Source organism: Nomascus leucogenys, chromosome 4 (assembly GCF_006542625.1).
Source record: "Nomascus leucogenys isolate Asia chromosome 4, Asia_NLE_v1, whole genome shotgun sequence".
In the NCBI taxonomy this organism is placed as follows: domain Eukaryota; kingdom Metazoa; phylum Chordata; class Mammalia; order Primates; family Hylobatidae; genus Nomascus; species Nomascus leucogenys.
Window position 1 is genome coordinate 72,087,556 of NC_044384.1, and position 14,800 is coordinate 72,102,355.

At 40.2% G+C, this 14,800-nt stretch overlaps 1 protein-coding gene across 6 annotated transcripts in view; it reads right to left on the minus strand.

Annotated features, from left to right (window-relative positions):
- Positions 1-14,800, minus strand: part of PTPN2 (protein tyrosine phosphatase non-receptor type 2) — a 100,671-nt gene that overhangs the window by 22,183 nt on the left and 63,688 nt on the right. For 3 of the 6 annotated variants that reach the window (XM_004087756.2, XM_030810799.1, XM_030810802.1), the window contains 3 exons: positions 11,419-11,487; positions 9,356-9,565; positions 6,769-6,921 (listed from right to left, as the gene is read on the minus strand). In XM_004087756.2, the coding sequence (XP_004087804.1) occupies positions 6,769-6,921; positions 9,356-9,565; positions 11,419-11,487 (432 nt within the window). The remainder of the gene's footprint in view (positions 1-6,768; positions 6,922-9,355; positions 9,566-11,418; positions 11,488-14,800) is intronic. The other 3 variants (XM_003276694.3, XM_030810801.1, XM_012506390.1) reach the window with 1 other exon arrangement.

Below are 14,800 nucleotides of genomic sequence, written 5' to 3' on the forward strand. Positions count from 1 at the left end.
GGGAAGAGGGGGCATGGGGAGAAACTGAACAACGGTTCAACAGGGGGATGAGTTCTGGTGTTTTACTGCACAGAATGACTATGGTTAATAATATTTAATATTTCAGACAGGGTGTGGTGGCTCATGCTTGCAATTCTAGCAGTTTGGGAGGCTGGGGCGGGCAGATTGCTTGAGCCCAGGAGTTTGAGACCAGCCTGGGCAACATGGTGAGACCCAGTCTCTACAAAAATTTAAAAATTAGCCACATGTGGTGGCATGCGCCTGCAGTCCCAACTACTTAAGAGACTAGGGCAGGAGGATCACATGAGCCCAGGAGGCGGAGGCTGCAGTGAGCGAGCCATGATCGTGCCACTGTACACCAGCGTCAACAAGAGAATGAGACCCTATCTCAAAAAAAATTTATATACATACACGTTTTATATACACATAAAATCCTCTCTTCCAGCTATTTTGAAATATTTATATATACTTATATATATTTCAAGTACTATGAAATATATTAGCACATAATAATATATAATTAAATATAGATTTCAAAATAGCTGGAAGAGAGGATTTTGAATGTTTTCACCACAAAGAAAAGATAAATGTATGAGGTGATAGACATGCTAGTCTAATTTGGTCATTACATAAATGTATCACTGAACCCCATAAATATGTACAATTACTAAGTGTCAACTAAAAACAAAGGCCGGGGCACATGGTGGCTCACGCCTGTAATCCCAACACTTTGGGAGGCTGAGGCAGGTGGATCAAGAGGTCAGGAGATTGAGACCATCCTAGCTAACATGGTGAAACCCCATCTCTACTAAAAATACACAATAATTAGCTGGGTGTGGTGGCACACGCCTGTAGTCCCAGCTACTCAGGAGGCTGAGGTAGGAGGATCACTTGACCCCAGGAGGCAGAGGTTGCAGTGAGCTGAGATCACACCACTGCACTCCTGGGCGACAGAGCGAGACTCCGTCTCAAAAAAACCAACAAACAGAAAAACAAAGTAAAAAATAAAGTAGCACTGCACAAAAAAACACAAAATTTTTAAAAAAGATTTCAGCCAAGGTAGATTTTGCTTGAATCTTAATCCATTTCTAATCCAGAGGTATGTAACACTGGAGTAGTGACCACAGTGGTGCTTGAATGTGATCTGGAACCTTCTTGCTCCTTGCCACTGTTCAGTCTAGGGGAGAACTAACAGTGAGATCTCCAAGCTGGTCCTTATGATGCTAAAGGACTTTAATTTGGTTGTGTCTATTAGGTACACTAGCAGCTCCAGGCAGCTGGCTAGCCCACCACTGGGCTAGGGAAACACCCTCCAGCATGCCTCTAGCATGGACTTCAGGAGCAGATGGCAACACAAATCAGGATTCAGACCAAGATTAAGAGAAATTTCAGTTTCTTCTATGAAAGAGGATGTCATCATCTACCCTGGGAGACAGTTGTGATTAATGAGATGGCATGTGAAGAGCTCAGCATCACGTCTAGAAAATACGTTTCTTGTGCTCTCACTTGTCACCATTCCTAGGGACAAAGGTAGAGGAAGAAAAGTGTATCTGGGCTCCTGCAGATGAAAGCAGTGACAACTGTACATGCCAGAGAAGAAAAACGCATATACAACCTATGCACTGGGACTATAATCTCTCAAGTCCTTGAAAGGATGAGAACATGACCACCATCTATGTATCTGCCAGTGGCAAGCGGTAGAAGTAGAAGCAGTGCGAGTCAATGGTTTTGATTACCTATGACTGACACTGGCCCAAATGACTTGGTATGGACAGGGATGGCCTTCTTTGAAGATCCTATCAAGGAAGCAAGGAGTCTTGGATCTAATTAATAAGGAATACTCTACTTATTGCCCGAGGAGTTTAGTGATTTTGGACAGAGATGTAACATTGCAACTTAAAATTTTTTGGAACTTATGGAATATTCATTCCCTGGAGTTACTCTTGTGCAATATGGTACTGTTAAAAGCAATGCTTGTATTTAGATCTTTAAAAAATTTCTGGGAAATCCATTCACACAATGGATAAACTAGTTTCTAATTTGTCTCATTGTCATCATGTACCAGAGGTATTAAAAAGAAAAAGGCACGCCTGGCACAGTGGCTCATGCCTGTAATCTCAGCACTTGGGGAGGCCGAGGCGGACAGATCACTTGAGGTCAGGAGTTTGAGACCAGCCTGGGCAACATGGTGAAACCCCATCTCTACCAAAAATACAAAAATTAGCTGGGCATGGTGGCACACACCTGTAATCTCAGTTACGTGGGAGGCTGAGGTAGAAGAACTGCTTGAACCCGGGAGGCTGAGGCTGTAGTGAGCTGAGATTGTGCCACTGTTCTCTAGCCTGGGTGAAAGATGAGACTCGGTGTCATGGAGAAACCTTGTCTCTACTAAAAATACAAAATTAGCCAGGCATGGTGGTGCAAGCCTGTAATCCCAGCTACTTGGGAGGCTGAGGCAGGAGAATTGCTTGAACCTGGGAGGTGGAGGTTGCAGTGAACCGAGATCACGCCATTGCAATCCAGCCTGGGCAACAAAAGTGAAACTCTGTTTCAAAAAAAAAAAGCATTTTTCCACACTTCACCGTTCCCAGATATGGCTATTTTACTTAGCTGCATAATCAATGTACCTCTTTTTGTTTTTAATTTTTTTAGAGATGGGGTCTTACTCTGCTGCCCAGGCCAGAATGCAATGGCATGATCATAGCTCACTGTAGCCTCAAACTCCTGGGCTCAAGCAGTCCTCCTATCTCAGATTCCTGAGTAGCTGGGACTATAGGCGAGCACCATCACGGCTGGCTTTTTTGTTTTATAATAGTTGATTTACAGAAGAAGATTTAGAGAGTGTGAAATTCTACAGTTTGTTGTGTTTGGAGAACAGTGAGTAGTACAGTTTGATACAATTTGTCTAGAGGATGGAAAACACGCAAAGCTTGAGTAGGAGAGATGAGGCTGGAAAGGAAATAGACCTCCGGGAAAGAAGTCTCTGGACTTCATGAGTAGTGGGGTATTACTGAAAATCCTGAGCCCTAAGAGGGCGCAAACCATGTCCTGAAAGAATACTGTGCCAACAGTCAAGAAACTACAATATAATGGAACTTAAGAGTAATTAAGGACGTCTTTGCTTAGATAACTGTGTCTATTTTCTTTGTTCCCTTGTTTGTTTTGTTACTCAGTCCAAATCTTTTACAGTGAAGACATGGAGCACTTGCTACTCCCCATGCCATATTCTAACACTTCAAATGTGCTAGCTCTTAATCCTCACAATAACCTTAGAAGATAGGCACTAATACTAATATTACCATTATTACACCCTTTTTACGGAAGATGTGGGGAGAGTAATTAGGTAACTTGCCCAAGGATATGCACCTAACAAATAGTAGAGACAGAATTTTAACCTAGGCAAGTCTGGGTTGACTGTGCTGTGACCCCTCATAAAGATCTGTGTTCAAGAAAGTACCTCACAAAAATGTTAAATTGTCTCCAGAATTTATACTGGTCAATTTTTGAAGTTTCCACTCTTGACTGAGACCTGGTTATGTAACTTGGCCTTATAGCTGGACAACACTCAACAATGTCAACAAATAAGATGACACCAAAAATCAAGTCTCACTGGACCACTTCCCAGAATATGCAACAAATTCAGAATAAGTCAACAAGGAAAGCACTTGGCAGAGACAGAAATAAAAGAGATATTTAATGCTAGTGAATTAAAAAACCCCACAAACCCAACAATGTCATTTTGCCACGGCTATGTTCAGCAGACTCACTCATGGCTATGTTCAGACTCACTCATGGCTATGTTCAGACTCACTCATGGCTATGTTCAGACTCACTCATGGCTATGTTCAGACTCACTCATGGCTATGTTCAGCAGACTCACTCATGGCTATGTTCAGACTCACTCATGGCTATGTTCAGCAGACTCACTCACGGCTATGTTCAGCAACTCACTCACGGCTATGTTCAGACTCACTCATGGCTATGTTCAGACTCACTCATGGCTATGTTTCTATGTTCAGACTCACTCATGGCTATGTTCAGCAGACTCACTCATGGCTATGTTCAGACTCACTCATGGCTATGTTCAGACTCACTCATGGCTATGTTCAGACCAGACTCACTCATGGCTATGTTCAGACTCACTCATGCTATGTTCAGACTCACTCATGGCTATGTTCAGACTCACTCATGGCTATGTTCAGACTCACTCATGCCTATGTTCAGACTCACTCATGCCTACGTTCAGCAAACTCACTCGTCTCTGTCCTCCCTGTGACATACAAGGGAGCCAGCACTCCTGAGTCAGCTGCCTCAGGTCATCAATGATGACTGGTGAACCCAAGGAATTACATTTCACTGAACTATAACCTCAAAGGAGCTCTCATTTTGAGGCCTCGTACTGTTTCATCTTTCTTTCTAATTCACGTTGCACCAACCCATGAGTCACTGCCACTAGGAGCAATGCCCCCCACACAATGCCTAGAACCCTAGCTCTACCCATTTCTCTCACTGAAGAAAGTTTTAAGTAATGCAATTAAACTTCAAATCCTCTGTAATTTGTTAAAAGTTTATCATTTACATTTAATACTTTATTAGTAATATCAAATTACCAGCTAGAGATCTTACAACATTAGTTCTGAATTGCCAAACTAGATATTTACTCTGGGGGGTTAACTGTCATCATCAATACTGGGAATTTGCTAATAAATATGTGGTAATACCAGCAACCAGCTTAAGTATTTATGCCTGACCTTGTGCTGAAAGGCAATTGCAAATAGCCTATATGTCTATAGGAATGTCAAGGTCACTGGAAGTTTTCTGTAAATGAATACATGCTTTAAGATTATAATTACATATATTTACAGACTTAAGATACAATCACTTTGGGCTGGGCGCAGTGGCTCACGCCTGTAATCTCAGCACTTTGGGATGCCTAGGTGGGCGATCACTTGAGGTCAGGAGTTCAAGACCAGCCTGGCCAACACTGTGAAACCCCATCTCTACTAAAAACGCAAAATTAGCCAGGGGTGGTGGCGGGCGCCTGTAATCCCAGCTACTCGAGAGGCTGAGTGGGGAGAATCACTTGAACCTGGGAGGCGGAGGCTGCAGTGAGCCGAGATTGTGCCATTGCACTCCAGTCTGGGCAAAAAGAGCGAAACTGCATCTCAAAAAAAGAAAAAAAAAAAACAGTAGCACATGTGGTATGTATTTACTAATCCAACTTTATCAGTAATCACTTCATATGCCGATGGTCTAAATGCACCAATTAAAAGACAGAGATTCTCAGAATGCCAAGACCATTTCTGCAGAAATTAACCCCTTGGAATGGGTACCATGCTTTTCTGATCCTGAGTACCTGAAGGATAAAGATGTTTGCAATATCCTATCTGGAATAGGGGCAGAAAATGCCTTAGAATTGAGAGTCTGAGGACTATACCACACCAGACAAATTAACAGAAAAAAAAATCCTTCCTAGCCACAAACTGCATTGTCAAAGATTCCACAAAAAAGTGTGTCCAGAAAAACTCATCTCTGTGATAAAAAAAGATCCATCCTCAGATAAAGTACGTATTCTAAAACTAAAGACACAAAACTTAAAAAAAAAAAAAGCAGTGGTAGGAAAGACACAATCCAAAGGACCATACATTTCCCTCCTAGTTACCCGTCTCACCACAGCCAGGAAGCAGGCAGGGAAGGCGGCATGCAGGCTGTGAAGGCATGGGGAAATCTGATTGAACTACTTTTCTTTTTGAACTCCAGATTTAAGTTGGTGAAAGCTCACTGTGATTAGAAAGGGAAATTTTCCTAATCTTAAACATCTGAAATAACTTTTACTTCACCTAAATCACTGATCACTGCCAAAGCGACCCTGGCAAATCCAGTGTTCCCAAAGTCTGGCATCTGAAGCAGGACATGTTCTATGGGCTGAGTTTCCCACACATTGTGTATTTTGGCTCTGAGTGCCCTAATGTTTCTGTGCATTAAGAATATTTTAATGCTATTTAAAGATTTGGAAAAAATCTTTTAAAATAAATCTTTATTCTGACACCAATGGTCCGATCTAAGTTATATTCTTGTATAGGCTAGTAATCACAGAAAGTGCTAGTAAATATGTTCACACATGAGAAACATAATGAAAAGACAGTCTATCTTCTTATATTATGCATCAACTTACAGTATCTGCTTATGTCCAATACTACGTGATTAAACCAGACAAAAAATGGAGTCTGTGGTTGTTTCTATTTTACATTTTAACTTAGTACATAACACAAGTTTCTGATCAGTCTTTGAATTTAGGTTCTATAAATATGCAGTAAAAATAGCTTCATGAGAATAAAGCCACCAACCAGAAGAATATAACATTTTGCTGGAATTTCATTATATCTACCATAAATATTCAAGTTGCTTGTTGTTATAAAGTCAATTATATAAACCAAGTATCAGTGTTTAATGAGGGCAAAACTATCTCAAGTTTCCAGTTACTTAAATAATTAAAAGCTTAACCACCCCTAAAATGAAAAATTCAGTTTCCTTAATGAAATCTTGTTTCTACAAGGGCTTTTAAGTAACACACAGGATTTAACCTGAGGCTGAGTATATATGAGGAAGCTAGCTAAAATTTTACAATTTTAAGACAGCCAGCTGGATTTACCACAAAAATTCAAATGCACTTTTTGAAACAAAGACAAGGGCTCAAGTGGAGTGCAGTTATTTGATGCTATGTGTATTTAACAAATAGATATGATTTTAAACCTGTATAAAGTTTACCTGTATACCAGAATCTCCCTTTATACATTTTGCTCCTTCTATTATAGCCATGTACGAGAATCTCAGTTGATCTGGGGTCTGAATAAGACCCATTCGGTATTTTCTCATGTTCAGTAACACTTGTTTAATGTTAATATCATCTCCTTTTTCCATCTGCAAGAAAGGCAAAAAATGAGACAAGTCTTTTGTTATTGGAACCCAGGAAACAGAATCAATGCAAGATCATTGCTAAGATTTTTGCTATGCATTTTCTCCTCTGAAAGAACGATAATTTAACCCTGCAGCTATAACTGTTATGTACACAACAACTATCCCAGCCTACTCATCCCTCCCCACATCTCAACCCCTCAAGTAGATGGAGGACTTTGATTCTTTAGCTGATTCACAACGGATTCCAAACCAATCATAGTAATCTCATTCCTTCTGGCCAGTCATTGGTTAAAGGAAAGATTTATAATCAGTTGTGGCTAGTATAAGGACTATTTTTTTTTTTTTAAGTCATGGCAGGAGTCAACCTTTCTGCTCACTCCCCTTCCACCTCCTTCATGTCTGCACTACAGACACGATGTCTGGATATACAGCACTCATCTAAAGATGGTGGAAAAGAGGCCAGGCATGATGGCTCATGCCTGTAATCCCAACACTTTGGGAGGCCAAATCACTTGAGGCCAGGAGCTAGAGACCAGCCTGGCCAACATCGCAAAATGCTGTCTCTACTAAAAATACAAAAATTAGCTGGGTGTGGTGGTGTGCACTTGTAGTCCCAGCTACTTGGGAGGTTGAGGCAGGAGAATCTCTTGAACCCAGGAGGCAGAGGTTGCAGTGAGCTGAGATTGCACCACTGCACTCCACCCTGGCAACAGAGCGAAACTTCGTCTCAAATAAATAAATAAATTAATTAATAGAATGATAAAATAAAATGAAGAAAGATGGTGGAAAAGACAGCAAAAGCCCAGATCCATGATAACACTGCTGAGCTACAGCACTGCTCTGGACTACTGACCTAGTGTTAGAATCCCCCACACCCAGGCCCACCAAAAATAAAAAAAATTGTTGAAGTTATGGTTGGCAGGGAACAGGCATCATTAACAAAATAATCACCAGAGTTTTAAAACTTTCATGTAACAATCTAATTTTGATTGAAGTATACTATATATATGCAGAGTGGTGAAGTAATACAGATGTGTTAAGACTCAACCGTTTCCAATTCCTAGCTTTCATTAGAGATGCAACATCTGAAATGTTCTTCCAAGAGTATCACTCCATTGATCAAGCTCCTTGTGTGTGTGTTTACAATGAAAAGCATCATCATATTAATTCACCTTGGAATCTACTTTGTGCTAGCAGTCATGGTGGAAAGCATAAGAATGCTGACACAACTGCAATGAAGCATAGCTACGTTTTACAGAAACATCGAAGAGACTAATACAGGGCCTTAAAGCCAAGGTTAAGAACACCAGTCTTGTGTCAAGCATGGTGGCTCAAACCTGTAATCCCAGCATTTTGGCAGGCTGAGGCAAGAGGATGACTTGAGCCCAGGAATTTGAGACTAGCCTGGCCAACATAGTGAGGCCTTGTCTCTACTAAAAATAAAAAAGCAAAAACTAGTTGGGTGTGGTGGTGCAGGCAGCTACTTGGGAGGCTGAGGTGGGAGGATCAGTTGAGTCCAGGAGGTTGAGGCTGCAGTGAGCAGTGACTGCACCATTGTACTCCAGCCTGGGTGACAGGGCAAGACTCTGTCTAAACAAAAACAAAATCCCCACCAGACTGAATACCAGGACAAGCTAAACTGCTTAGGTTACTGATAATCTTAGAACACACTCAGAAAGCAGAAACTAAGCTGCAGGGACTACTGAAGGAGTAGATGGCATGGAAATCAAAGCAGACAGTATTATTGGTGGGTTCGATCCTATAATAAGAGGAGGAAGTAAAGACAGAAGTTAGGAGAAGTATAAGGGCAAACAGAAGTTCTATGTATCCCAATTAAGGAAAAAATAAAGGTCCTAAAAAGAGAAGAAAAGATCTAGGCTGTTACACAGGCTGGGACTGGGAATGACTGGTGGAGAAAGAATTAGCCCCTGGGGGCACAGACAGGAACCTCAGGGGAGTAACAGTAATACTGACGTTTATGGAATGCTCAGAAAACACCAGGGACTCTTCTAAGTGTCCTTAATGTATTAATTCATTGAATTCTCACAGCAACCCTGTGAAGCATGTCTATAATTATCCCTAGTTTTTAAATTTAAAAAATGAGATCAAGTATTTGAGGAGGAAGGAATTCAATATTACATATGAATTTATATTTGAAAAAATGTGGGGGAGAGACCTATTATTTCTGTAATATAAAGCTACCAGGAAGAAAAACATCTTCTTAGGGATCTCTAAATCATCATGGATACATTCCTACCAATCATGAATAAGAAGCAGTTGCAAGGGTGGAAATGAGATTTTTAGGTTTTTCCAAAAGTAGAAGTTTAAGTTGAAAAACCTCAGTTCTGGGATACAGCATCAGAGTTTATTCATTGCCAGTGGAAGCAATTAAAAAAAAAATCAGTGAGATTAAAATGAGATCGTAAGAAGCACTTACCAAAACAAGACAAGTGTCTACCAGAGAGAAGGTGCCAGAGCGCCCAATGCCTGCACTACAGTGGATCACCGCAGGCCCATGGTCAGGGTTCAAGGAGCCAGATTCTCTCACTTTAAACAAGAAATTGAGAAATGAAGCTGGTGATTCAGGGACTCCAAAATCTGGCCAGGTAGTATAATGAAAGTGAGATATTGTTCTGGTTTCACCACTCTAAAAATTGAAAATCAAGGGAGGAGAAGTTAGTTATAATTTTTTTCTTTTAAAAAACTACTTCAGAAAAATCATGTGTTTTATACAATCTTTTAAAGCCATATAGGCTGTTTATAGTATGATTTTTCCATTTGTTTTCTGACAATCCCATATACAAATTAGGGAAGATTTTCTTTTAGTGGAAATTTGGGATGTATTAATAATTGCTAACACATACAACACTTACTATCTTGGAGGCCTGTTCTAAGCACTTATTAACTCAATCCACACAATAATCCTATTAAAACCCATTTTCCTGATGAGGAAACTGAAACAAAGGTTAAGTAGTTTGCCCAAGGTCACACAGCTGGAACATGGCAGAACCAGGATTTGAAGCAACCTGGGGCAGCCTTTGGGTTCTCAGCTACTAATCTGTTACCATACACATTACCAATATTTTCTTTAATTCATGCATCATGAATGGGCTATTTTTTTCTATTTTAAAAAATTTCTGCTGGGTGCAATGGCTCATGCCTGTAATCCCAGCACTTTGGGAGGCCGAGGTGGGTGGATCACTTGAGGTCAGGAGTTCGAGACCAGCCTGGCCAACATGGTGAAACCCCATTTCTACTAAAAATACAAAAAATTAGCCGGGCATGGTGGCACGTGCCTGTAATCTCAGCTACTTGGGAGGCTGAGGCAGGAGAATTGCTTGAACCCAGGAGGTGGAGGTTGCAGTGAACAGAGATCATGCCATTGCACGCCAGCTTGGGAAACAAGAGTGAAACTCCATCTTCAAAAAAAAAAAAAATTTTTTTCTACCAGTGTAATGTTACATTCTTTAACATTTTCCTTTTTATTAATTTCAAAGTTTATTTTTTAAATATAATCTCCCGTTTACATGATTATCTTTTAGATTCTGCCACACACACATAGGGGAGCAACTTAAGAATTAATCTAAAGAAACGATCTTTATATTTTTAATTGGAATTGCTCCTCTAATTGTTGCCTTTCCCCATGGCAATAATTTCCAATCCTAAAGCTGTTTATATGCTTTTGCTGATGTGCTAAAATGGTTTACCAACATGCTAATGTTTCCTGTCTCTTAAGCCTGCCTGGCATTCACTATCACTTCCTGGATATTCCTGATGATCTGTATTTCTAACTCATTATGAAAATGTTCCTTAGCTTTTTGCCAATTGCCTTTTGCCCCAAGGAGCACTTCTCTGCTTTATACTCTTCATTTGTGTAAACAAAGCAGTGGTCTTCCACTAATACGTCTTTTGTGCAATTTTTCAGTTTTATTGTAGGAGTTTTTTTTTTTTTTGAGGGAGGAGGCATAGAAACAATGTAAAAAACCTTGATGTTTAATGGTTTAACAACTAAAGATTATTATAATATCCGGCTCCCAATAAAAATTTTCAAAATTAGAAGTTAGCTTTCACTTTAAAAATATAAATTTTCGGCCGGGTGCAGTGGCTCACACCTGTAATCCCAGCACTTTGGGAGGCCGAGGCAGGTGGATCACCTGAGGTCAGGAGTTCGAGACCAACCTGACCAACATAGAGAAACCCCATCTCTACTAAAAATACAAACCTTATCTGGGCGTGGTGGTGCATGCCTGTAATCCCAGCTACTTGGGAGGCTGAGGTGGGGGAATCGCTTAAACCCGGGAGGTGGAGGTTGTGGTGAGCCGAGATCGCGCCATTGCCCTCCAGCCTGGGCAACAAGAGCGAAACTCCATCTCAAAAAAAAAAAAAAAAAAAAAAAAATCCATTTTGCAGTAGAAATTAAGACTTCTATGTCCCAGACTCAATATATAAGGTATAATACTAATAAAATACAGTGAAATAAATTTTTTTAAAAGTACATACTTTTAGTGACCTTTTAACATCCAGCATTAATAATTTCAAATACAGTGTGATCCACAAGTTCTCAATATACTAAAAGCAATAAAAAATTTCTCCATTACGAATTAAAATGATCATGGTTTCTAGGTTTTAAGACATTTATTTTTAAATTACTTATGGTAAGTGAACAAAGCCAGACTAAAGGCTATATACTATACTATTCCATTTATATGACATTCTGGAAAAGGCAGAAAAACAGAAACAGAAACCAGATTACTGGTTTCTGGCTGGGGGTAGAGGACAGGACTGACTGTACACAAGCAACACAAGAACACCTGGGGCGGGGGAGAGGTGACAGAACCAATCTATGTTTCTGTTATTGGCAGTGGTTACATGACTGAATGCACTGTCAAAAGTCACACAACTGTACACCAAAAGGAGTCAATCTTATTGTAGGTTAAAAAAAAAAAGGTAAATTAAATTTATTGCATTAAAAAAGAGAATTCAAAACATTCTAAAATAAGAAGGTTAAACTCTAGTCTCCTTTTACAAAGCAGCAGGTGGGCAGTTAATAAGGCACCACTGACAAAGGAATGAGCTAGAGAGGCGGGTGGGTTCTTGATGGGGGGCGGGTGGACAGTTAACTCAAAGTCAAGTTTTCCTTTAAATGAGGTTAAGATTCCAGTGGATGTTAATAACCCACTTTGTTTCTTACTTGCTACGGCCACCAGCAGGACCAGACTCAGTCTGTGTGGGCCTTCATGTAGTCTGCTTTGAGCAGGGGCCTGCAGTGCTCTGTGGGCTATGGCCCAGTGCTCCTACGGGGTCCTGCCATCAAGTCCTGGCTCAAACATATGGTTACCCCACAATCTTGGGCAACAGCTTGCTTTCTCTTTGCTTGTATGATTTTGGCTCAAGACTAGTGGTCTCAATTTTTTTCAAATTCAGGTCACGCTGTCTGGGATATTGGAAGCCAGTTCCCAGAAATGCTCATGACTATTTGTATAATACAGTCTTCCCCACTAATAGATTTTTGAAAATCAGTTGTTGTTTTTTTCCCCTTACAGAACCAGGACTTTTTTGAGAGGTTAACTTTAATTTATCCTTACAGAAAAAAGGTTAAAAAAACACAGCTTTCCAAAATCATAATTCACAGTTACAAAGGACCACACGAAGGCATAAGATGCATATATTTACTACTCTGGTATAGAAACATTCATATGCATGACTGGATGGACCCCTTTCCCTCTTTTTCACGCAGGAAAAAAAATGAGAGGGGAAAAGAAAAGGGTTGCCAAAGGATACAGAGCTAAAACAAAATTCATCTTTATTCCAAACAACGTCTGCATTTAGACTTTACAATTTTTGGTAAACTCCTTATTTTCAAAACTGTGGAAGCACCCTTTTCTTCTCCTTGGTCACCAAGTCACACTACTTCTCCTCTGGTCCCCAGCTGCTGCCCTCCACCCTTCTCGCTGCTTCACCCCCCTCCCTACACACACCCGGGGTGCACCCACAATTATAGGCTGTCCCTGTCTGCAGCCGTTCCACACATGCCTGCCAAGTTTTCTGTGTAAAACTTTGCATTATGTATACTACATTCTGCACAAAATGTCAGTGGCTTGCTGTTCTAAGGCAAAATCCCATTTACATTTTTAAAAGAGAATTCTAAATTTAAAGTCTTTGAATAGGAATGTCAAACTTGCATATATGAAGCCAGGAAAATAACCTGTGAGTTGAGCAGGTGTAACGACAGGAATTGTTAGGCCACAGCAATTTAAGTGTATGCCCTGTTCACAGCCTTCAAATGCAAGTTAATAATCATCATAAATATATAATAAGATTATACATTTTCCAATTATCATAAAAAATCTACACAGCTCTATGACCCCAGGCCCAATTACTTTCACACTTTAGGTATACATGGAAGGTACCAAGATTTTGTTTATAAAAGACTTTCTCTAAGCCCCAGTTCTGTCATCTGTAAAGAGGGTTAATAATACTACTTACCTTATAAAACTGTTGTAAGGAATAAATGAAACAATTAATGTGAAGTGCCCGCCATATCCCTGCACATGGTAAATGCTTAACGGATACTGGATATTTTTAAAACAACTATACTCACCAATTGCCTTTATTGTGGCCCCTAGAAAGCTCCAGTCAATTGTAAAACTCAATACATTTTCAACCTCTTCATTGGGTATTTCCTCTACATCTAAAGAGTGACAAAGTTTGTCAACCCTATGTCTTAACCAGATGTCAAATCTGTACCTTCACTATCACTGCCTTAGTTGAGTCATCAATTTTTTCCAGGGTCAGTATGTCAGTGATAAATATTTACTGACTGGGATTCATTGTGAAAGACAGATCCAACTCACCAGATCAGGGGGAGTGGCAGAAACGGCTAGGGACAGGCTTGCATTCTAAGCAGAGAGGAAGCAATATGCAAAGGCATGCCACCCACCCCCACCAAGGAATTAACCTATTACAGAAGTCTGTCTGTTAGCATGAACAAATCCTGGATACCCGAAGGAGAGGGAGTTAGACAAGGAGGCAAGGACCAGGCTGAGCTGGGTCATGGTCTTGTGCACTGGACACAGACTTTTTTTGGTAACCAATGGAAGCCACAGAAGAATTCTTAAAGGATGGTGGAAAGATTGCATCTGTGTTCTACAACAATCACTCAGGTGTAATGTGCTTAAAATGTACTCTGTGTAATGGCGGGGGAGTACCAAGGCAGCAGATAACTTCCAACCCCTTGGAAGTTAAAAACCTCATTATGGAGTCAAGATTTACATAGAGAGAAGTACTGAACAAGCAGTAGAATGATAAAATTTAAATTACTGAAAAAGTATAAGAAGAATCATAGCTGTTAGGGATAAATGTGTCATAGATCTATGTTAGGAGAGACCTAAGTAAGAAGTGGGCCACAGGGGTTACTAAGGACGTGCAGAATATAAATAGGCAGAGAAGAGAGAGGACATTCTAGGTAGAATAAACTGTTTAAACTATTTTGAACCAAATCCCAGCTAAGCATCATAATAATTAGAGACTCTCATCTTGCTAAATCTTTAGGGACAGGGAAATAGAAGACAGTCAGCATTATAACAGTATTCCTGGAACTCACTAAACATAAAGCTGGCCAACATTACAGAAATAGTGAAGGGCAACTAAAAAGAAAAAAACTGAAAGACAAGTACTCTAGATGACCTTGTATTTTTAAAATCCCTCAAAATTATCTCCATAGCTTAAGCCACAGGCCACACTGAAAGCCGAGATGCAATGTCTTCTTCAGGGGCAAGAGTTCAAACTTTTAGCTTTAAGTAAGTCACTGTAAAGGGCTCCTGGTATGTCATTTTGCTGCTCCATTAGACTGGAGGCGGCACAGGGCTTGCTTAGACAACAG